Source organism: Chiloscyllium plagiosum, unplaced genomic scaffold (assembly GCF_037043375.1).
Source record: "Chiloscyllium plagiosum isolate Xiang-an unplaced genomic scaffold, Cpla_swu_hap1 HiC_scaffold_4, whole genome shotgun sequence".
NCBI lineage: Eukaryota > Metazoa > Chordata > Chondrichthyes > Orectolobiformes > Hemiscylliidae > Chiloscyllium > Chiloscyllium plagiosum.
Window position 1 is genome coordinate 39,057,516 of NW_028270142.1, and position 23,256 is coordinate 39,080,771.

The 23,256-nt window shown below is 42.9% G+C and overlaps 1 protein-coding gene and 1 pseudogene across 11 annotated transcripts in view; one reads left to right on the forward strand and one right to left on the reverse strand.

Annotated features, from left to right (window-relative positions):
- On the reverse strand, positions 1 to 6,302 carry LOC122549270 (syncytin-A-like; annotated as a pseudogene). Its single transcript, XR_015756940.1, has 3 exons — positions 5,888 to 6,302; positions 4,862 to 5,224; positions 1 to 2,316 (listed from the first exon to the last, which is right to left on the reverse strand). The product of XR_015756940.1 is annotated as a syncytin-A-like (transcript).
- A 47-nt stretch (positions 6,303 to 6,349) lies between these two features.
- bbs9 (Bardet-Biedl syndrome 9) overlaps positions 6,350 to 23,256 on the forward strand; it is a 533,593-nt gene continuing 516,686 nt past the window's right edge. For 9 of the 10 annotated variants that reach the window (XM_043688767.2, XM_043688773.2, XM_043688770.2 and 6 more), the window contains exons 1-3: positions 6,350 to 6,470; positions 10,941 to 11,063; positions 11,862 to 12,012. In XM_043688767.2, coding sequence (XP_043544702.2) covers positions 10,958 to 11,063; positions 11,862 to 12,012 — 257 coding nt within the window. In that variant the 5' untranslated portion in view covers positions 6,350 to 6,470; positions 10,941 to 10,957. Of the gene's footprint in view, positions 6,471 to 6,839; positions 6,858 to 10,940; positions 11,064 to 11,861; positions 12,013 to 23,256 lie in introns of those variants that run through there. The other variant, XM_087986177.1, reaches the window with a different exon arrangement.

Genomic DNA, 23,256 nt, shown 5'->3' on the forward strand with positions numbered 1-23,256 from the left:
CCTTGGAAACTAGAACAATTTATTACAGCCTTGCAAGTACCGGACGCTTCTGCAATCAAGCAGAAATGCGCGCGAAAACAGAGCATGTTAGCATTCTTATTCAGTTTACAAGTTGCGGAATCACGCCTCCCTTTTCCCATCCTATCATAGGCCGATTACCTCACTTGGTTTTTTTCTCCAGTTGTTTTCTTATCTGGCCATCCTGCCTTCCTTGTATGTCTGCATTCTTTGTTCCTTGTTTGTTACAGCTTGTTCTTTTATCCAGTTTCTCTTATCATACTATAAGCTTTATTGTGAAATGCCCCTGCTGCTTCTTTTTGTGGTCAGCTGCAACCCTTCATAGTTATTTCCTAGCTTAAAACTATTTTCTTTAAAAGACCCTCTATATTCATTAAAGTCTTAGCCTTAAGTATGCTACATACTACAAGAATCCCGCGACCATTTGTATAATGTTCCCCTTACCCCTCCTGCAGAACCTACATTTCTAACCTCCCACAATTCCCCCTTTTTCTTTTTCTCTAACTGTTGTTTCTGCACTTATTCAGTCTCCTTTAATCCATTTTCTTATGTTCTGCCCTCTTACGCCTTTTGGCGATGAGGTTCACAATCTTACATTTTACATTTGTGTTGTTCGTCCCTTGAACTCTAGAAGTATTCTTTGACTTTCTCTTTGTTGCATGTCACCTGCTGATTGTAAAAGCATCTGATGATTTATTTGGGTTCCTTTCCCAAGGGATGTCATCAGTTGGCTCATTATCCATTGTAGGACATTAAACCCTACCACCAGACCCACTAATATCAATAATCCATAGATAGCTAGATTGACTAACCACCTTACCCAACCAGTCAATCCCCAATTCCCCCATTCCCATCCTTTTTCGTTCCAGTACCGATTACCGGCCTCCCTTGGCGATTTTGTCTCGCCCATGTTTGGAGATATCAGTAATGTTAGAGGAGACCTCAGGTATGTACGTACAACATTCCTCTCCAATTAGTGCACAGGTACCACCCTTCTCTTCTAGAATATAATCCAGAGCCATCCTGTTCTGAAGGGTCGTTAGCCTCGTGGCAATCATTTCGGTCGTTATGGCTGCTACTTGGGATTGGGTTTCGGCCAACATATCAGCAGTATTGTTGGCCAACTCTTCCAGGGAAGCTGCCAACTTTTGTATTTCTACTCCTGCTCGAGCGGTCCCATACATAGGTATCAAAGTCCAGAGGATACAATCTCCTTCGATTACTTTCCGGGTTACTCGCCTTCCTCCCTGTTTATTCCGAGGTATTTTTGGGGCTCTCTTTAACAGCCTCAAGTGGGGAATTATATGGGCGAGGTAGCAGCAGCCACTCCAGCCTTTCTGGCTTTGAGGTAGTGTCTGAACTGGATGGTCCCAGCACCCATTCCCGTGACATCCACCACTCCAAACATACTTCTTGCTGGGGATAAATGGGTAGGCCTTTAAACCACACACCCAATATGTCCCATTCAATACTTGGGGAAAGGTTATGGGAGTAGCTTGGCTGGTGATTTTCCTAATCGGAAGGATGCAGTAAATACAAGTGGTATTTACTGCTTTTGGTGGGGAAACGCCAAGGCCATCGATAGTGCCCGGGGTTTTAGGGGCTGGTCGAGGAACCATCCCGCAAAGTTATAATTACCCCTTTCAAATCTCCAAGTTGTATCATTTGAGCCCAAGTCAAATTGTTGTACATCGTACACTTCTTCTTTGGTAAGTGGTATTACTGTGAGAGGAATTCCGGATTCCCCATGGTGTGGGATCTCAGCACATACCCAACAGTTGGTATGCCCCTTTAGTTTAGCATAATTCTGACATAAAGTGGTAAATTGATTTTTCCCACCCCCCCCCTTGGCAGCTATCGCCAATATTATCGTGACAACATAAAGCTGACCATTCATTTCAGCTCACAACCCTATCTGTCTATTCCCTAACCCTTTAAATACCAGGGAGGAGTGAGTCCATGCAACACTTACAATTATTTTGGGATACAGTTTTTTTTTAACCAATACTTAATAGTCTCTTATCTCAGTCCATTCTTTTTGCTCAGCTTGACTTTCAGAGGGTTGTCTGTAGGATGAGCTTGCCACTCTGCCGGAGGGGAAGGAGCGTCCACGGGGCCCTTAACACAAGTGCAGCAGTTCGGATGGCTGTTTCAATAGTCAGGAGGGTTAGGAACAGTCCCTCCCAGCTTGGGTGCAGTTTGGTATCTTTCCAGGTTTTGATCAGGACCCAGTCACCTGGTTGTATTCGATGTACGGCGAACTCAAGTGGAGGTGTCTGGGTCAACAGACCCTTCTTCCTAAGGACAGACAAAGAAGAGCCGAGCACCACAATATAGTTCTTTAAAAACTTATCATTGAACTCTACAGTTGGTAATTGTCCTGTCACTTCCTCATCATTTCCTCTAATTAGGGTTGGCCCAAAAATAGGCACCAAGAATTCCTTGCCTTTTACTCCGGAAACCCTGAGATTCTTGTTAGTCAATTTAACACCGGTAGGTCTAAAACTTAGGGATGATTGTGCCGCTCCCATGTCCACCAAAAATACTGCCTCCTCCCCTTCAGGTCCCACCTTTAAATTTACCAAGGGTTCCTGGTGGGTCTCAGGAGGAAGAAACCCCTGACTCCCCTAATCTTCATCATTAGGGAAACGGTCATTAGGGAAACGGCTTCCCTTTCTCGTGCTAATTCTGGGCATTCCCGTTTAAAATGCCCCACTTTCCCGCAATGGTAACACCCTGCCTGTTGCCTCCTTTCCCGGGTATCTGACACTTGTCTTTCGTGTCCTCCCCTACCCTTCCTGTTATCCCTTGATCCCATTCTCCTTTTTGTTATTTCTTCTACTGCCGCCACCATCATTTTGGCTTTCTCTTTCTGCTTCTCGTCTTCACTTTTCACATACACTTCTGTGCCTCACTTAACAGTTCTTCCATCTGTCTTTCACTCTATCCGTCTAATTTCTGAAATTTCTTTTGTATGTCTGACCATGATTTAGTTACAAACTGGACCTGTAAGAGTCCCTGTGCTATCGGATTATTGGGATCCATTCCCGAATACTTCCTTGTGGCATCCTTGAGCCTTTTAAGAAATGCAGAAGGGGTTTCATCCTTCACTTGTTGTACTTCAAAGGCCTTAACAAAGTTTTGTGATCTAGGTGCCGCCTCTTTAATTCCTAATATTACCATTTCTCGTCGATTCCGCATTGACTCCCTATCTTCTCTATTATTATTTTCCCAAAGAGGGTCAACATTTGGAAATTTCTGTTCTGCTGGGGCCCCTTCTTCCCCAACTGAGTGCTTCTTTTCCCATTCCTATAAAGCCGCTCTCCTAATCATACCTCGTTCTTCCCCTGAAACCAACGTTCCTAAAATTGCAATCAGTTCTCCCCAGATATATAAATTAGGCCCTAGGAATTGATCTAATTGTTCGGCTAGTCCAACCGGATCCTCCATTAAACTTTTCATTTTCTTTTTAAAGACCCTAACTTTACTTCTAGTTAAGGGAGCGTTTACATATCCGATTGTACGTTCCCCAATCGGAACCTCTCGTAAGGGACATAATTTTACATTTTCCATTATCTCTGCCCCTCCTTTACGTGTGGTGGCTCGAGTGATTCTGAGCCCCCTAGGTTCTGCATCTTTTAGTTCAGAGTCCGTTCCCTTTTCTGTGTCTGGACTCGGTTCTACTTCGGGAGCTGAAGGCACGTTCTGGGGAGTAGTATACAGGGGCAGCAAACACGTTAAGGGATCCCACTGTGGCTTCCCTTGTTCATTCTTTTTCTGTTCTTTCCCTGATTCCTCCGTATTCATGGGACATAATTTTACTCCTGCGCTCCCTATCCAACAAGCCGCATAATCGGACTCTTTTTGACTGTACGGTTCTTTTCGATTGACATATATATTAAGATCTTGACACAGCCAATCCTCATCAGACCCATATTTGGGCCAAAAAATACCAACCGCCTTAATACTTTCTCTAGTCCAGACAAAACAACAATAGTTTATCATTGTGGCCTTATCTTTCTCCCGCGTCGGGGAGTTGTGTTCCCAATTACCCAACATTCTCCCTAAAGAACTGTCGGGCAGGATATATCCCCTTTAACGTTATTTACAGATCGATCGTTACACAGGCAACTCCCCGTGCCTCCCATTGTTGATAATTTAATTAATCTTAACGAGGTCTGGTGTCACCTTCTTCCACACCCCCTTCAGGGTCCTGACTGGACACCTTACTTGTCCGATTAATCTGACCAATTATATGGTTTTTTTGAGACTTCAACTGTTCTCCATAAATTACTTTCATGTAAGGATAAAAGAGATTAGTTAGAAACTGATAGTAAGGCAGTCATGACCTGTAAAAAGAACAGGAGTTAACATTTTATTTCATAATCTGTAAAATCCTTAACCTTAAAAGAAATCATGTTAAAATTTCCATAGTAGAAATCAGATTCAAAACAGTCCCGGATCTCAAGCTCCAGGGAACAAAGCACAAACACTCAATCACCAACAAACAAATGTGCATTCAAACTGAATCACAAAGGGTTAAACTTTCTACTAGCTGTACAGCTCTTTTCTCTCTCTCCCTCTCTCTCTCACACACACACAGACATCGTATCTCACAGACACTTTGAGCTTCCCGCAACGACTCCTCTAGCTTTTGAATATTCTTCTGGACGTCTGGCCATAAGCTAGTTATGAAGTGCACCCTCAGTAGCCCTTCAGCTACTAGCCCTTCTGACATGGGCTGTTTTCCATTGACATATGCTTTATTTTATATATCGCAAAATTCCCCGTACTTTCATACGTCCCGACCACCAAGGCAATACTTAAAAGTCTCTTTTCTTACCTTGGTCTGTGCACAGAGTTATCTGGTTGTGTTGGTGCGCCCCATCCCGCGGCAATTCCTGCAGCAAATACCGCTGCCTCCGGTCGCTCGGATATATCCTTTAAGACCTTTCCCTACCTGGGTCTTGTGCACAAGAGTTGCCCGACTGAACCTGCCGCGTCTGCCCACCTTGTTTTTAGGGTCTCCCAGTCCAGATCGTACTCGCCCAAACCGCGAACGACAAGCAACAGAGTCGGAGATGACCGAAATTGGAGAGGTGCACCTCCCCCGTCGTCCCAAGAGTGTCGGGCGGTCGGCGGTTTGGATCCCAGACGAGCCCCCAATTGTGGGAAACAGACGTCACAAATCAGCCTGAGACAAAGCCTTGGAAACAAGAAAAATTTATTACAGCTTTGCAAGTACCGGACGCTTCTGCAATCAAGTAGAAATGCATGCAAAAACAGAGCATGTTAGCATTCTTATTCAGTTTACAAGTTGTGGAATCATGCCTCCCTTTTCCCATCCTATCATAAGCTGATTACCTCACTTGTTTTTTTCTCTAGTTATTTTCTTACCTGGCCATCCTGCCGTCATTGTATGTCTGCATTCTTTGTTTCTTGTTTGCTACAGCTTGTTCTTTTATCCAGTTTCTCTTATCATACCATAAGCTTTATTGTGAAATGCCCCTGCTGCTTCTTTTTATGGTCAGCTACAACCCTTCATAGTTATTTCCTAGCTTAAAACTATTTTCTTTAAAAGACCCTCTATATTCATTAAAGTCTTAGCCTTAAGTATGCGACATGCTACAAGAAGTCCGCGATCGTTTGTATAATGTTCCCCTTCCCCTCCCCCACCTGCAGAAACTACATTTCTAACCTCCCACACACACTATAACCATTTTAGCATATGATATCTCTATGACTACAAATTCTGTCTCTGCAAATTCACACACACTGAGCAAGCATGACATTCACTGGCCTCGCAGCCTCCTGCAATGGGCATCGGGGAGGTGGGTATAGGTCTGAAATATAAAGATTGGAAACATACCCTTCAATCCAACTCGTCCATGCTGACCAGATATCATAAATTAGTCAAGTCCCAGTTGCCACTCTTGGCCCATATCCGTCCAATCCCTTCCTATTCATATACCCATCCAGATGCCTTTTAAATGCTGTAATTGTACCAGCCTCTACCACTTCCTCTGGCAACTCATTCCGTACATGCACCACCCTCTGCGTGAAAAGTTGACACTGAGGTCCCTGCATGGAAGAGAATGGACGGTGTCTTAACTGTAAACAACAAATGCTTGAGATCATAACTGGTCTCCATGGAGAGAGAGAGCAACTTAACGTTTCCTATCTAGATGACTTCATCAGAACTTTCGGAGCTAGTGCTTCCAATTAAACCTGTTGGACTAAATCCTGGTGTTGTGTGATTTTTAACTTTGTACACCCCAGAGCAACACCGGCAACTCCAAATCATGTCTTAAGGAAGTTTTGCAGAAACTCGGCAACAAAGAACTACATTTCCCATCAGACCTTGCTGCCAAGGCGCCAGGAACTTCCGTTCTTGCGCCGCCATCAGAGCGTCTCTCGCGGCGGCGCTATGACAACGGCGGAGCGGGCAGCGGGTAAGTGACTGATCCTCGGGCCTGAGCGACCCCTGCACTCTCCGTTTCCTTCCTTCCGGAACGGAAACCTCTCACCTTGGACCAGGCTGACCTAGCAAGCCCAGTCTCCTGGCCGTCACGATCGCCACCAATCCCTAGACTCAGAATCAGATTCCCCACTGGACCGAATCCCAATTCCTCTCCCTCTGGATCAGGACATCTCTACACTGGGAACATGCCGTCCCCAAACCGATTCCATTTCCCATCCCAACCAGACCCCATCCTGCTTCTCTAACTCCAATCAGACCTATACCCACCTCCCCGATGCCCATGGCAGGAGGCTGCGAGGCCAGTGAATGTCATGCTTGCTCAGTGTGTGTGAATTTGCAGAGTCGAACCTCGGTGCAGGTTATTGAGTTCTTCTCACTCTTGGGCCCTTCGTTTCTGAATAATAGAAGAGTTTCAAATTACTGATATATTCTTAACATCGGCTGAATGAAATGAGGCTGTGAAATAAGTTTCATGAGCATTCATCCTCGACTGTCATCTGCCGGGGAAGCATTCCACATTAATTCGAAACAATCCGAGGAGAGCCTCTGCTGCTTCATCTTCAGGCTGAGACTGCAAAGCTGATTTAGGCTGTACGTCAGTCCCCGTTATCCGAAGGGATAAGCTCAGCTGCTGTGTATTTGTTGTCGCATGCAGCATTACTTAGGTTATATCTTCAAACCCACGCAGTGATTTGGATGTTTGTTTTTTGAGGGAAATAAATATCTATGTCACAATCTGTAACATCTTGTAAACGTGGCAAAATGAGTTAAACCCTTGCTAAGTTTGGAGCCATGATTTGGAGATGCTGGTGTTAGACTGGGGTGTACAAAGTTAAAAATCACATAACACCAGGTTATTGTCCAACAGGTTTAATTGGAAGCACACTGGCTTTCGGAGCGATGCTCCTTCATCAGGTGATTGTGGAGGGCTCGATCATAACAGAATTTATAGCAAAAATTTGCAGTGTGATGTAACTGAAATTATACATTTGTCTGTTAAGCCTTTCATCTTTTAGAATACAGTGATAGTTTCACTTCTCTCATGTGTAAATCACAAAACCCTTTTTTTTAAAGTTGCATTCTCGGATTAGCTGTTAACAATGGTGATAGCTAGACAATATGTTGAAGGTGTTAGCCCCCTGTGTTCTCTGTCTATGACCTGATGTTTAGATTGATTCTAATCTAAAAAGTGAGATAACAGAGTTTTACATAAATTCATGCAGTTTTTGAGCTCGCTCAATTTATGTAAAACTCTGTTATCTCACTTTTTAGATTAGAATCAACCTAAACATCAGGTCATAGACAGAGAACACAGGGGGCTAACACCTTCTTCAACATATTGTCTAGCTATCACCATTGTTAACAGCTAACCCGAGAATGCAACTTAAAAAAAGGGTTTTGTGATTTGCACATGAAAGAAGTGAAACTGTCACTGTATTTTAACAGATGAAAGGCTTAACAGACAACCAATTTTTCAATGTATAATTTCAGGTACATCACACTGCAAATTTTTGCTATAAATTCTGTGTTATGATCGAGCACTCCACAATCACCTGATAAAGGAGCATCGCTCCGAAAGCTAGTGTGCTTCCAATTAAACCTGTTGGAGTATAACCTGGTGTGTGATTTTTAATTTTGGAGTGGCATGGTGGCTCAGTGGTTAGCACTGCTGTCTCACAGCACCAGGGTTCTAGGTTCGATTCCAGCCTCAGGTGACTGTCTGTGTGGAGTTTGCACATTCTCCCTGTGTCTGCGTGGGTTTCCTCCGTGTGCTCTGGTTTCCTCCCAAAGATGTGCAGGTCTAAATTGCCCTTTAGTCAGAGAGGAATGGTTCTTGGTGGGTTACTCTTCGGAGGGTCAGTGTGGACTTGTTGGGCTGAAGGACCTGTTTCCACACTGTATGGAATCTAATGTGGAGAAACGATAAACTAAAAATACATGGAAGGAATTATTGGAGGAACAAGGCACAGGCTGAAGAGGAAAACAACAGAGGTTGATTAATTCCAATCAGCCCTCGAGCATCATGCAAAGGGTAATGTCCAAGGTCCAACTAGGTTTGGCAGCTTAATCAATTACCTCCCCTCCATCATGGAGTCAGAAGTGGAAGTGTTAGATGACGATTTATAATGTCCAACAATATTCACCACTCCTGAGAAACTTGAAGCACTCTGTGTCCAGAGGCAACAAAACTTAAGACAGCACCTAGGCTTGGGCTGATGAGTGTCAAGTAACAATCATGCCAAGCAATGACTATCTCCAATAGGAGTGAATCCAACAATTGCCCACTGATGTTTAATAGTGTTGATATCACTGAGTCCCCTACAATCAGCTTCCTGAGGTTATTATCTAGCTATATAAATCCTGTGAGCACGCCAGATGCTTGAAATTTTATGGCAAGTAATGCACTACCTGTTTACCATCCACAAAACAATACTTCTCACTTTCCTGAATGAGTACAACTTCAACAATATCCAAGAGGTTTGACACCATCAAGGATAAATCAGCCTTCTTGATTGGCATGCAAACCACCACCTTCGACATTTATTCCTTCCACCACCGAAACAGTGCCAGCAGTGTGTACCATCTGTAAAATGTATTGCAGTAACTCACTAAGGCTCTTGTAAATGCACCTTCCAAACTGCAACCTTAACCATCTAGCTGGAGAAGGACAGCAGGTACATGAGACCACCATTTGCAATTCTCCTCCAAGCCACATCACCCTGACCTGCAAGTATAGCTTCATTCCTTCACTGTAATTGAGTCAAATTCTAAAACTTCGTTCCTAACAGCATTGTGGTTACCCCTACATCCCAAGGATTGCAGCAGCTCACCAACTTGTGCAGCCAATTATGAATACAATGCAATAAAAAAAGTCTCCAATAAATGAATTTGGAAAAAAAAGCCTCCAACATATTCATTCTGGCTTGAGTGGAAAAGACACACAAAGCTAATTTGAGTCGGCACTACATTATCAATTTTGTTTTGTTCCTTCATATTAATTTTCCCCTTGGTAAATTAGAGTAGGAAGGCTTTGTAGACCCTGCATGTCCCATTGAACACAGAACAGAAGAATGAAGTGTGTCATCTGTGAAGGTGGGAGTTTTACTTGACCAGATCTCCAAGCAATAATGTCAAGTATTTGTGACAGGTAAATTGGTAATGTCTAGGCCAGATAGATTGTTCCTTCTTGATCCCCTTGTCAACTTCTGCAGACCCGGTTTGGCAGAAATGTCCTAAGGACTAATTTGGTGAATAGTAGTGTTCCAAGTCACTTGTGTTAATGGACATTAAAATCCAACACCCAAAGTATATTTGTGCCCGTTTTACTCTTTGTGCCTCTTCAAGAGTTGTGTGGTTCAGCAGGTAATGGGAGACAGTAGATGGTAATCAGCAAGAAGTATCTTTGCCCATGTTTAACTTGATGCTATGAGACTTCTTGGGGTCTGGAGTAGGTGTTGAGGACTCCCGGGCATTCTGTCCTAACAGTATACCTGGAGTATGGCATATCCGGTGATGGAAGAGTCTATTTGGGACATTGTCATCATCAGATCTTAAAATCAATGTTATGTTGTTGCAAAAGTCTCTTTGGACAGCTCTTCCAATTTTGGCATATGTCTCCAAATGTTAATGAGGAAGGCTTTGCAGCATTGAGTGGGAAGGTAAGTCCTTGTCATTTCTGTTGTCTAGGTCAATGCTTGGTGGTATGTCTAGTTTTATTTGTTTTTTGATTTTTGAGATAGAATGTAGGGTGTTTTACTCTTTCACCTGAGGATGCTGAATATTAATACAAAGTTAAAAATCACACAACATCAGGTTATAGTCCAACAGGTTTAATTGGAAGCACACTAGCTTTCGGAGCGACGCTCCTTCATCAGGTGATTGTGGAGGGCTCGATCGTAACACAGAATTTATAGCAAAAATTTGCAGTGTGATGTAACTGAAATTATACATTGAAGAATTGATTGTCTGTTAAGCCTTTCATCTGTTAGAATACTTTGATAGTTTCACTTCTTTCATGTGTAAATCACAAAACCCTTTTTTAAAAGTTGCATTCTCGGGTTAGCTGTATTCTAACAGATGAAAGGCTTAACAGACAATCAATTCTTCAATGTATAATTTCAGTTACATCACACTGCAAATTTTTGCTATAAATTCTGTGTTACGATCGAGCCCTCCACAATCACCTGATGAAGGAGCGTCGCTCCGAAAGCTAGTGTGCTTCCAATTAAACCTGTTGGACGATAACCTGGTGTTGTGTGATTTTTAACTTTGTACACCCCAGTCCAACACCGGCATCTCCGAATCAATATTAATACAGGATGAGCAAACTAGGAGAGGGTCTTTACCTCGAGTGCTAATATTTAAATTCTAGTATCTTCTTGAGACTGTTGTGAAGACAGCATTGTGTATCAGTAGTCTGAGCATTTCATTATTTTGGTAGTTTCAGGTTGAAGGAAGATGTCTTTATTTAAAGCTCGAGACTGGTGGTCCACAATTGTAGGAGAGCAGGAAGAATTTGATCAAGGATGCTTGTGTGTGGCTGATATTGACAACAGTGGAAATGGTAAGTATGATTGAGACCAACAATATTTCCTCCCCCAGCTTAATTAAATAATTTAGTTAGGCAGCCCAAAAAATGCATTCCTTAATTTTGATATTTATCAATTATAGAATTCATCATCAATGTTTTTTTACAAAGGCCTTTAAGTTGTCATTGCATCCAGTAATTGCCACTGTCATGTTCCAACCCTCTCTTTCCCAAATTGTTTGTGATGAGTGGAGCAAACTGTAGGTGCTGTATCATAGCACATTGAATTTACAATCAGATCACATTTAATCTAGGCAATTCAAGGAAAATATATATTGTGCTATCATAGCACATTGAATTTACAATCAGATCACATTTAATCTAGGCAATTCAAGGAAAATATATATTGTGCTATGATGCTCCTAGTGTCCTAGAGAAAGGATAGGTGAATGAAGCATCCAGATAAGCGCCATCGCTTTTGAATTCTGAATTCACCTATCTAGATCAAACAAAATGAAACAATCACTTTATCTTAATGCCGTAAATAATGCTAATTAAGGGAACTGTACATCAAGATTGGGTTAAACCTGTATGCTAAACAGTATCTGAAACCTTTGCAATATTTCACATCATTATTTCAATCTACAGGATGCTTGTGATTTTACATTGCCTCATCTTGGATAAATTGTACCTTGTAAATCCTAGGTCAAAAATAAATTGATTTTGCAAATTAATATGTCTTGTGATTGTAGAATTATTTGCAGATGTGTTTATACTTCATGATCTATTCAAACAAACAATGTCATTAAATTTATTCTTTTTTGCTGTTTCCAGACAAAATTATTGTTGGCAGTTATAAGGGAATTCTGCGTATCTATTCTCCACAGCCTGCTAAACCTGGAGCAGCACTTCATCCAGAAGAATTAATCCTAGAGCTTCAACTGCAGGATCCAATATTGCAAGTAGAAGTTGGCAAATTTGTCTCGTAAGTTTAAAAAAAAGAGTAGATAAAAGCAATACTGAGAAATGGAATAAGTTAACTTGCCAACAATGAAGAGCAGTAGGTAGAATAGTTATTAAAACTGGTCATGAATATGGGGGAGGATTGGAATGAAAGGTTATTTTTCATGCTTACATTTGATAATTGCACTATTTAGTGCCTATATTTTTGATGACTAGAAGGGAGACTATTATGCGCAGTATAACTGAGAGTGCATTTGCCGGGGAATGAGGTTAGGTTTCAGGGACTTGTCTGAAGAAGCAGGGTTTCAGGGGTTGTGATAGGGGATATGGGTTGAGGGGGTTGTAGTGGTGATGGGAGTGAGAATGTTGGTGTGTTGGTGATGGGAGTAAGATTTGGTACCAAATGTGGGGTGGTGTTATAGGGGGTTGGTCGTGACTAGTTGGGTGTGGTATGGCATACTGACGTTGGGGGAGGAAGTTACGGAGTGCATCGGGATGACAGAATGTGGAGTGATTGGTGGGTGGGATTAGTGGGGTGTTGAGGTTGGCGGGTTTGTGGTTAGATAGTTGTGGATTGATGGAGTGGTGATGGTGGTAGTAGTAGTAGTTGTTTGGTGGTGGGAGTGTGGAGAGAATGGTGGCTGAGGGGTTGTGGTTGGGGCTTTGCATGCTAGTGCATGGGCTGTGGATGTTGGGAGAATTTGTGGTGTTGGTGGGAAGTGAGTTGCTGGGGACTGGGAGTATATGAGAGTGTCTGGTTTTGTGAGGGGAGGTGAGGTTGGTCAGTTGATGTTACAGATTATAATTAATTGACCAATCCTGGAACAACGAACATAGAATGAGGCCAGAGCACAGCAATTCAGGCAGCATCGACATTTTTTACAAACCCACCGACTCCCACAGCTACCTGGATTACACCTCTTCCCACCCTATCTCTTGCAAAAATGCCATTCCGTATTCCCAATTCCTCCGCCTCCGCCGTATCTGCTCCCAGGAGGACCAGTTCCACCATAGAACACACCAGATGGCCTCCTTCTTTAGAGACCGCAATTTCCCTTCCCACGTGGTTAAAGGTGCACTCCAACGCATCTCGTCCACATCCCGCACCTACGCCCTCAGACCCCACCCCTCCAACCGTAACAAGGCCAGAACGCCCCTGGTGCTCACCTTCCACCCTACAAACCTCCGCATAAACCAAATCATCCGCCGACATTTCCGCCACCTCCAAAAAGACCCCACCACCAGGGATATATTTCCCTCCCCACCCCTTTCCGCCTTCCGCAAAGACCGTTCCCTCCGTGACTACCTGGTCAGGTCCACGCCCCCCTACGACCCACCCTCACATCCTGGCACTTTCCCCTGCCACCGCAGGAACTGTAAAACCTGTGCCCACACCTCCTCCCTCACCTCTATCCAAGGCCCTAAACGAGCCTTCCATATCCATCAAAATTTTACCTGCACATCCACTAATATCATTTATTGTATCCGTTGCTCCCGATGCGGTCTCCTCTACATTGGGGAGACTGGGCGCCTCCTAGCAGAGCGCTTTAGGGAACATCTCCGGGACACCCGCACCAATCAACCAAACCGCCCCGTGGCCCAACATTTCAACTCCCCCTCCCACTCTGCCGAGGACATGGAGGTGCTGGGCCTCCTCCACCGCCGCTCCCTCACCACCAGACGCCTGGAGGAAGAACGCCTCATCTTCCGCCTCGGAACACTTCAACCCCAGGGCATCAATGTGGACTTCACCAGTTTCCTCATTTCCCCTTCCCCCACCTCATCCTAGTTTCAAACTTCCAGTCCCCTTGACTTGTCCGGACTTGTCCGACCTGCCTAGCTCCTTTTCCACCTATCCACTCCACCCTCTCCTCCCTGACCTATCACCTTCATCTCCTCCCCACTCACCCATTGTACTCTATGCTACTCTCTCCCCACCCACACCCTCCCCTAGCTTATCTCTCCACGCTTCAGGCTCTCTGCCTTTATTCCTGATGAAGGGCTTTTGCCCGAAACGTCGATTTTGCTGAAGCTCCTCGATGCTGTCTGAATTGCTGTGCTCTTCCAGCACCATTGATCCAGAATCTGGTTTCCAGCATCTGTAGTCATTGTTTTTACCCCATAGAATGAGGCCATTCAGTCCACTGTTCTGTGCTGTCTGAATTTTAAATATATCTGACTAATCCCATTTCCTTTCTCTTTCCCCCATGCACCTTTGACTTTGTTTTTCTTTCAAGTAGTTATTTTGGAAGTTACTTTTGAATCTGCTTTCACCATCTTTGCATATTTCAGATCACAGCCACTTGCTATGTAATTCTTTTCTCATTGTCATTCTTTTGCAAATCATTATACATTTATTCCTCTTTAGAACAGTTGAAACAAACAAACATAAAAGCACAACTAAACCATTCAGCTTGTCAAGTTTGCCCTCCCATCCAATAAAATCATGGCTGATTGGTTGGTGTCTCAAATTTCACAACCCTGTCTACACCCAGTAACCTTTGATTCCCTTACCTACAACACTCTCTGCCTTAACAAAATTTAATTACCCCAACTCCATTGCCTTCTGAGGCAGAGAAAGTAGCACAACTGTCTACAAATAATTCTCCTCATCTGTCTTAAAAGGGCAATCCCTAATTTTAAAACAGTGACTTCTAGTTCTGGACTTAACCACAAGAAGAAACATATTTTCCATGCCCACTGATATAACTCCACAGAAGCCATTTCCCAACACCAAATCTCCCAATATTTACATGTGCATAGTACTTGACACTGACCCAGCTTCTTCAGAGCCAGGTTTCAGAGTGAACAGAACCTCTGACACTCTTGTTAATACCTACTAGCCAGAATTCCATGATTGGACCAGATTTACAGCCCCAATCAGAGAACTCATGTTCTATGAGGTCCACCTGGTAGACTTTGTTACAATCACTGCTTCCCTCTGCCCTCTCCCTCTAAGTTCAGGGTCATAGGCCTGTTCATAGGCCTGTAGCCTATCCTGGGGCATTTTTGCACCAGGTACTGTTCATAGAATTCCTACAGTATGGAAAGAGGCCTTTCAGCCCAACAAGTCGACACTGACCTTCTGAAGAGTAACCTAGCCAGACCTATTCCTCTATCCTATTACTCAACATTTACCCCTGACTAATGCACCTAACCTACACATCCCTGAACACTGTGGGCAATTTGGCATGGCCAATTCATCTAACCTGCACGTCTTTGAACTGTGGGAGGAAACGGGAGTACTGGGAGGAAAACCACGCAGACAGGGAAGAATTTGCAAACTCCACACAGACAATTGCCTGAGGCTGGAATCGAACTCGGGTTTCTGGCGCTGTGTGGCAGCAGTGCTAACCATTCAGCCACTGTGCCGCCCCACCAATACTTCAACAGCCTTGGAAAAGGGCGGTGTGTACCAGACCACAGCCCACCTCTTGCACCCAGAGTGGCTTGGAAAATATTCATCCTCTTCTGCAGGCAGTAAAGGCATTGAGGCTGTGATATCTGCCTGTCCATCTCAGTCTCTGAGGTTTCTTTGACGCAAAATAGAGGAGGAGAGCCCATGGGTTCTGACAGCCTTGCTGCCTGTTCTGAGGGGCCCGGTATGTTTTGTTCCTGCCCAATTTGTGAGTTTGCAGCTTTCATGTGGTCCACATGCTTGTTTAGAACCGTTCATTTACCCAAACTTTGTACGTCACAGGACCTGACCTTGCCTCTTACCCATCCATAGTACCTGACACTGGTCTGGCTTCCTCAGCCAGCTCTCAGAGTGTCCAGAATGTCTTACACTTCTGTTTATATCTGTCGGCCAAGGCTCCCTGATTGGATCAGGTTAACATCCCCAGTCAGGGAACTCATATTCTATGAGGTCCACCTGGCTGACAATCACTACACCCGCCTTATCAATTCCATTCAGGATTTTATACACTTCAATCAATCATCCCTCTTATTACTAAATTCCAGTGGAAATAAGCCCACCCCGTCCAGTCTAATTTCAAAAATCAACCCATTATTTCCAGATACCAACCTAGTAAACTCTGAGCTGCCTCCAATTCATTTATATCCTTTCTTCAGTAAGACAAAACTGCGCATTGTATTTGAGATGCAGCCTCACCAATCCTATAGAACTGAAGTGTAGCATCCTTATTTTTATCCTCACTTTTTCTTGAAATAATTGATAACATTTAATTAGTCTTTTTGATCACGTTAATATCTGCATACTAACTATTTTTGACTCAGCACTATAACACCTAAATCCTTCTGCACCTCTGAATTTTACAGTTGTTTTCCTTTTAAGTGATACTCTGCGTTTTTGTTGTTCCTGCCAAAGTGAACAACTTCATATTTTCCCACATTATATTGCATCGTACAGATTTTTTGCCCACTTACTCAATCTATCTATATCCATCTGCACCCTCTTTACATCTTCTTTGCAAGGCATACTTACCTATTTATCTTGGCATCATCTGCAAAACTTTGAACTGAAATCCTTCTGCTACACCAAATAATTTCACCCTCTGTATGTGCAGTTAAGGACTGGATTATTGATTAGGCATGAGACCATGTGGATCAATTTCTTGCTCAGTACCATCGTGGAGGTGTACATTGAAGGCAGTCACATGAAGGATGGAGTTGTACTGTAGTTGAAGTGTGTGCTAATGACAACGAGTGGGGAGGAACTACTTATTTTAACTGTGATTAAAAACTTCTCCATGCATTGAAACCTTAACTATAAATGTTTCTTCTAAGTTTGAAATGTGGCCTAAAATTGATACAAAGAGTTTAAGTTTTTTTTTTGCTGTGTATAGCAGATACAGATAAACTGCAATTCAGATTTTGAGAACTTTACATCACCATATCACCTGTCAGCCAGAGCAATCCCGTACAGGCAACTGCTCATTCACAGGATGATTTTAACCCTAAATTTTTCAAAGTTAAATATTGACATGACATAGTTTAATTTATGGATTGACAGTATTGGGCATAAAATAAATTCAGATATGAGGCATATGAGAAATTATTTTACACCCTCGATAAAGAGACTGCAATTGCTTCAGATTTGGAAATTCTATTTTGATATGTATAGGTTTTCTACTATTTCTGCTATTTATCATCTCATATATTGGAGAGTAGCTTATAGTAAGCCTTAATCTTAAATGCCGTGCCTCTTGGACGATGTAATTACATAATTGTCAGCAGTAGACAATGTCTTCATAACATGCCTCAATATCCAATAATATAATGGTGTACAAATATTAGCTTACCAAAATATAGGCTCAAATTTTTACAGCACAGAAAGCCACATGGCCAATCGTGTCCATGCCAGTCCACAAAGATCTGAGAATACTAATCCCCATTTTCTAGCTTTTGATCCATCTAAATTCTGATTAGATGTTATGAAAGTTTCTGGCTTGATACCCTTTCAGGCAGTGAGTTCATGATTCTGAACCCCCTCTTTGTGAATACACTTCTTGTGAATTCTCCTCTTAGCCTTTCATCTCTTACCTCAAATGCATGTCCTCTTGTTATTTACCCCTTTACTAATGTAAATAGTGCCTCCTTATCCATCCTATCTGTGCTCCTCCATACTGTCAGGCCCTGTCCTAACCTTTGTTGCTCCAAGGAAAACAATGCCAGCCCATACAATCATTCCTTCTAGTTCAGACCCTCCAGCCCAGGCAGCATCCTGGTAATCTCCTCTGCTCCCTCCAGTGGAATTACATTCTTCTTACAATGTGGTGATCAGAACTGCATGCAGTATCTCAGTTGTGGCCTAACTACTGTTTAATACAGTTCCAGCATAAGCTTCTTGATCTTGAATTTTATGCTTCAGTTAATAAAGGTAGTGATTATACAATTTATTGCCTTTAACCACCTTATCTACCTATCTTGCTTCCTTCAGAGATCTATGTATATGCACACCAAGGACTGTCTGATCTTCAGTACTTCCAAGAACCTACCATTAACAGTCTAATCACTTTCCAGTTAGCCTTCCCCAAATACATTATCTCACATTATTCCATTTGCCACTGCTCTGCCCACCTGAACAGTCCATTCATATCTTCCTGTAGTTTTATAACTATCCTCCTCACTATTTATTACCCTACAAATTTTTCTCCTATCCATGAACTTCTTGATCATTCCTCTGCATTCAAGTTGAAATCATTAATGTACACCCCAAACAGCAAGGGCCCCAGCATTGAGCCGTGCGGAATCCCACTGGAAATGGGCTTACAGCCGCAGAAACATCCCTTCACCTTCACCCTCTGCTTCCTATCTCTTGGAGAATTTTGGACAATTTGCCAGTTCACCTTTAATCCCACTGGCTCTGATTTTCTTAACCAGTTTTCCATGGGGACTTTACCAAAAGTCATGCTGAAGTCCATGTCGACCTTGTTAAATTAATTCCCTCATGAACAATTCTAGTTACTTCCTCATAAAATTCAATCAAATTTGTCAAACGTAACCTTCCTTTACAAATTTGTGCTGACTATTCCTGATTAATCAGTGTCTCTCCAAGTGCAAGTGCCTTTCTGGCTTTCAGAATTCTTTCTGAGAACTTTCCACCACTGAGTTTAGGCAGACTGGACTATAATTTCCTGTTTTTTCTCTTTCTCACTTTTTAATAATAATGCAATGTAGTCCTCCAGTCCTCTGGTCTGAAAATGTCTGTGAGGGCCCATGATAACTCCTTTCTTGGCTCCCTCAACAACCTCAGATACATCTCATTTGGGCCTATGGATTTATCCACTGTTTTAAGGCTGCTAAACCCAGCAGTACCATCCCTCTCTCTCTCTTGCTCCTATTATTTCACAATCCACCATTCTGATGTCTGGACCTGTGTCGTCCTTTTCCATTGTGAAGACTGACATCGAGTTCATTGAGGATTGTGTCTATGTCTTCTGGGCCCACATACATCTGGGCCCTTACATTAACAAAATCTAAGGTGATTTTGTTAAATTCATTTTTGGGATGTGGGCATGAATGGTTGGTTAGCATTTATTGCTCATCTGTACTTGCCCTTGAGAAGGTGGTCGTGAGCTGCCTTCTTGAATGGCTGCCGCCCACTTGCTGTAGGTTGACCCACAATGCTATTAGGGAGGAATGGTGATATATTTCCAAGTCGGGAGAGTGAAAAACTTGGAGGAGAACTTGCATTATGTGGTATTCCCATGTATCTGCTGCCCATGTCCTTTTAGATGGAAGTGGTTGTGTGTTTGAAAGGTGCTGTCACGGGATCTTGGATGAAGTTTTACAGTGCATCTTGTAGATAGTGCACACTGCTGCTACTGACCATCAGTGGTGGAAAGAGTGGATGCTTGTGAATGTAGTGGCAATCAAGTGGGATGCTTTGTTCTGGACAGTATCAAGCTTCTTGACTGTTGTTGGAGCTGCACCTATCCAGGAAAGTGAAGAGTATTCCAACACACTGCTGACTTGTGCCTTGTAGATGATGGACAGGCTTTGGGATGTTGGGTGGTCATGGAGTCATTGAGACATGGAACAAAGCTTTCAGTCCAACTAGTCCATACTGACCATAATACCAAACTAAACAAGTCCCACCTTCCTGAGCTTGGCCCATATCTTTGCAAACATTTCTTATTCATATATTTATCCAATTTTTTTTTTAAATGTTGCAATTGAACCTGAATCCACGACATCCTCTGGAAGTTCATTCCACTCATGAATCACTCTCTGTGTAAAAAAGGTTGCCCCTCATGTCTTTTTAAAATCTTTCTACTCTCACCTTAAAAATGTGCCCCCTTGTCTTGAAATTCCCTACCCTAGGGAGAGGACATCTTCCATTCACCTTATCTAGGAGGTCACTCCTCAACCTCCTACGTTGTTACAGTGAAAAATGTTCCAGTTTATCCATTCTGTCCATTCCTGGCAATATCCTGGTAAATCTTTTCTCCAGCTCCAGCCGCCTTCAGCTTAACAATATCTTTCCTACAACAGGACGAACAGAACTGAACATAGTACTCACTAATGTTGTGTACAATCTTAACATGACGCCCCAACTCCTGTACTCCAAGGTTTGATCAGTGAAGGCCAGCTGAACACCTTCTTAACCGCCCTGTCTACAAGTGATGTGAACTTCAAAGGATTATTTATCTGAACCCCTAGGTCTCTTCATTCTACAACATTACCCAAAGTCTACTTTTAATTGTGTAAGGCCAGCCTTTTATTTTACCAAACTGCAATACAATGCATTTATCTATATTAAACTCCATCTGCCAGTCTTCAGCCCATCGACCCAATTGATCAAGATCTCTTTGTAATCTTAGATAACCTTCTTCACTGTCCACTATACCACCAATTTTGGTGTCATCATCAAACTTGCTAACCATGCTTTTGATATTCTCATCTAGATAATGTATTTAAATGACAAACAAAAATAGACCCAGTACCAATCCCAGTGGCACACCACTGGTAACAGGCCTCCAATTCGAAAAACAACCCTCCAACATGACTTTCTGTCTCCTCCCATTAAACCAGTCTTATACCCAATTGGCAAGCTCTCCCTGAATACCATATGATTTGACTTTACTACTTAGTCTACTGTACAGAACCTTATCAAAGGTATTACTAAAATTCAAGTAAATAACATCTGTCGCTCAGCTCTAATCAATCTTCTTGGTTACTTTCTCAAAAAACACAAACAAGTTTGTGAGACATGACTTCCCTTGCACAAAACCATGCTGATTTTCCCTGATCATTCCTTGCCTCTTCAAATGCACATCAATCTTGTCTTTCAGAATCACCTCCAACACTGAAGTCACACTCACAGGTCTGAAGTTCCCAGGCTTCTCCTTGCATTCCTTCTTAAATAAAGGCACAATGTTAGCTACTCTCCAGTCATCCAGCACCTCACCTGATGATACAAATATTTGTGTAAGGGGCCACCCAATTTCCTCTCTAACTTCCCACAATGTCCTGGAATACACTACATCAGGAGCCAGAGATTTATCCACCTTTATATTTTCTCAGACCTCCAGCACTTCATCTTCTGTAATGTAAACTGATTTCAAAATACCAATATATTTATTTCCCTGAGTTCTCTAGCTTCCATTTTTTCTCCACTGTATAAACTAACATGAAATATTCACTTAATATCACTCACATTTCTTGAGGTTCACCACAACGATGACCTCTTTGTTCTTTAAGAGGCCTAACTCTCTCTCTGCATGAGTTACTTGCTGCGGTATTCCTAGCTTCTGATCTGCTCTTGTAGCCACTGTTTTTATATGGTGCGTCTAGTTGAGTTTCTGGTCATGGTAACCCTCAGGATATTAATAGTGGGAGATTCAGTGATTGTAACACCATTGAATGTCAAGGGGGGAGGTGGTTAGTTAGATTGTCTCTTTTATAGTGATGTTCATAACCTGGCATTTGTGTGGTTTGAATGTTACTTGCCACTTGTCATCGTAAGCCTGGATATTGTCCAGATCTTGTTGCATTTGAACATGGAGTGCTTCAGTGTCTGAGGAATCACGAATAGTGCTGAACATTGTGCTATCATTAACAACGTCCCTACTTCTGACCTTATGGTGGAGTGAAGATCATTGATGAAACAGCTGAAGATGGTTGGGCTTAGGACACTACCCTGCGGAAATATCCTAGAGCTGAGATGACTGACCTTCAACTACCATACCCATCTTCCTATGTGTCAAATATGACACCAATCAGGGAGAGTTTGCAACTGATACCCACTGATTCCAGTTTTGCAGGGCTCCTTGATGCCACACTCAGTCTAATGCAGCCTTGATGTCAAAGACTGTCACTCTCATCTCACCTCTGGAATTCAGCTCTTTTGTGCATAGTTGAACCAAAGCTGTAATGAGGTCAGGAGCAGATTGGTTCTGGAAAAACCCAAACTGGGCATTGCTGAGCAAGTATTGCTTGATAGCACTATTGATTGCACCTTCCATACTTTACTAATGATTAAAAGTAGACTGATGGGACAGTAATGGACTGGTTTGGATGTTTCCTGCTTTTTATGTACTGGACATACCTGGGCAATTTTCCACATTGTCGGATAGATGCCAGTGTTGTAACTGTGCTAGAAGAGCTTGGTTAGGGGAGAGACAAGTCTGGAATGCAAGTCTTTAGTACTGTTGCTGGAATGTTGTCAAGGTTGTAGCATTTGCAGTATCCATTGACTCCACTAGTTTCTTAATATCACATGGATTAAATTGAATTGGCTGAAGACTAGTATCTGTAATGCTGGGACTACTGGAGGAGGCCGAGATGGATCATCCATTCAGCAGTTCTGCCTGAAGCTTGCTGTGAATGTTTCAGCCTTATGTTTTGCGCTGATGTGCTATTTCATTACTGAGGATGGGGGTATTTGTGGAGCCTCCTCCTCCTCCAGTGAGTTGTTTAATTGTCCACCACCATTCACATTTGGATGTGGCAGGACTGCAGAACTTAGATCTGATGTATTAGTTATGGGATTGCTTAGCTCTGTCTCCCACTTGCTGCTTATGCTGTTTGGCATGCAAGTCATCCTATGTGGTAGTCTCACCAGGCTACCTCACTTTTAGGTATGACAAGTGCTGTTCCTGACTTTCACTAATGCACTCTGCATTGAACCAATGTTGAACCAAGGTTCATCCCTTGATGGTAATGGTTGAGTGTGGGATGTGCCAGGCCGTGAGTTCAGAGATTGTGCTGGAGTACAATTCTGCTTCTGTCGATGGTCCACAATGCCTCTTGAATGTTCAGTTGCTAGATCTGTTCGAAGTCTATCCCATTTAGCATGGTGGTAGTGTCACACAACACGATGGACGTTATTCTCAATGTGAAGTGGACTTCGTCTCCAGGATGACTGTGTGGTGGGCACTCACTGAAACTATCATAGACAGATTATCAGCAGCCAGCAGATTGTTAAGGATGAGGTCAAGTACATGTTTCCCTCCTGTTGGTTTCCTCATTACCTGCTGCAGATCCAGCAGGTTCCTTTAGGACCTGAGCACCTTGGTCAGTAGTACTACTGCCAAGCCACTCTTGGTAGTGGACATTGAAATCCTCCATACAGAGTACATTTTGTGCCCTTGCTATCCTCAGTTCTTCCTCCAAATGTTGTTCAACATGGAGGAGTACCAATTCATCAGCAGAGGGAGTATGGTATATGGTCATAAGCAGGAGATTTCCTTGTCAGTGTTTAACTTGAAGCCATGAGACCTCATGAGGTCCAGAGACAATGTTGAGGACTCCCAAGATAACTCCCTCTCGACTGTATACCACTGTACCACCACCTTTG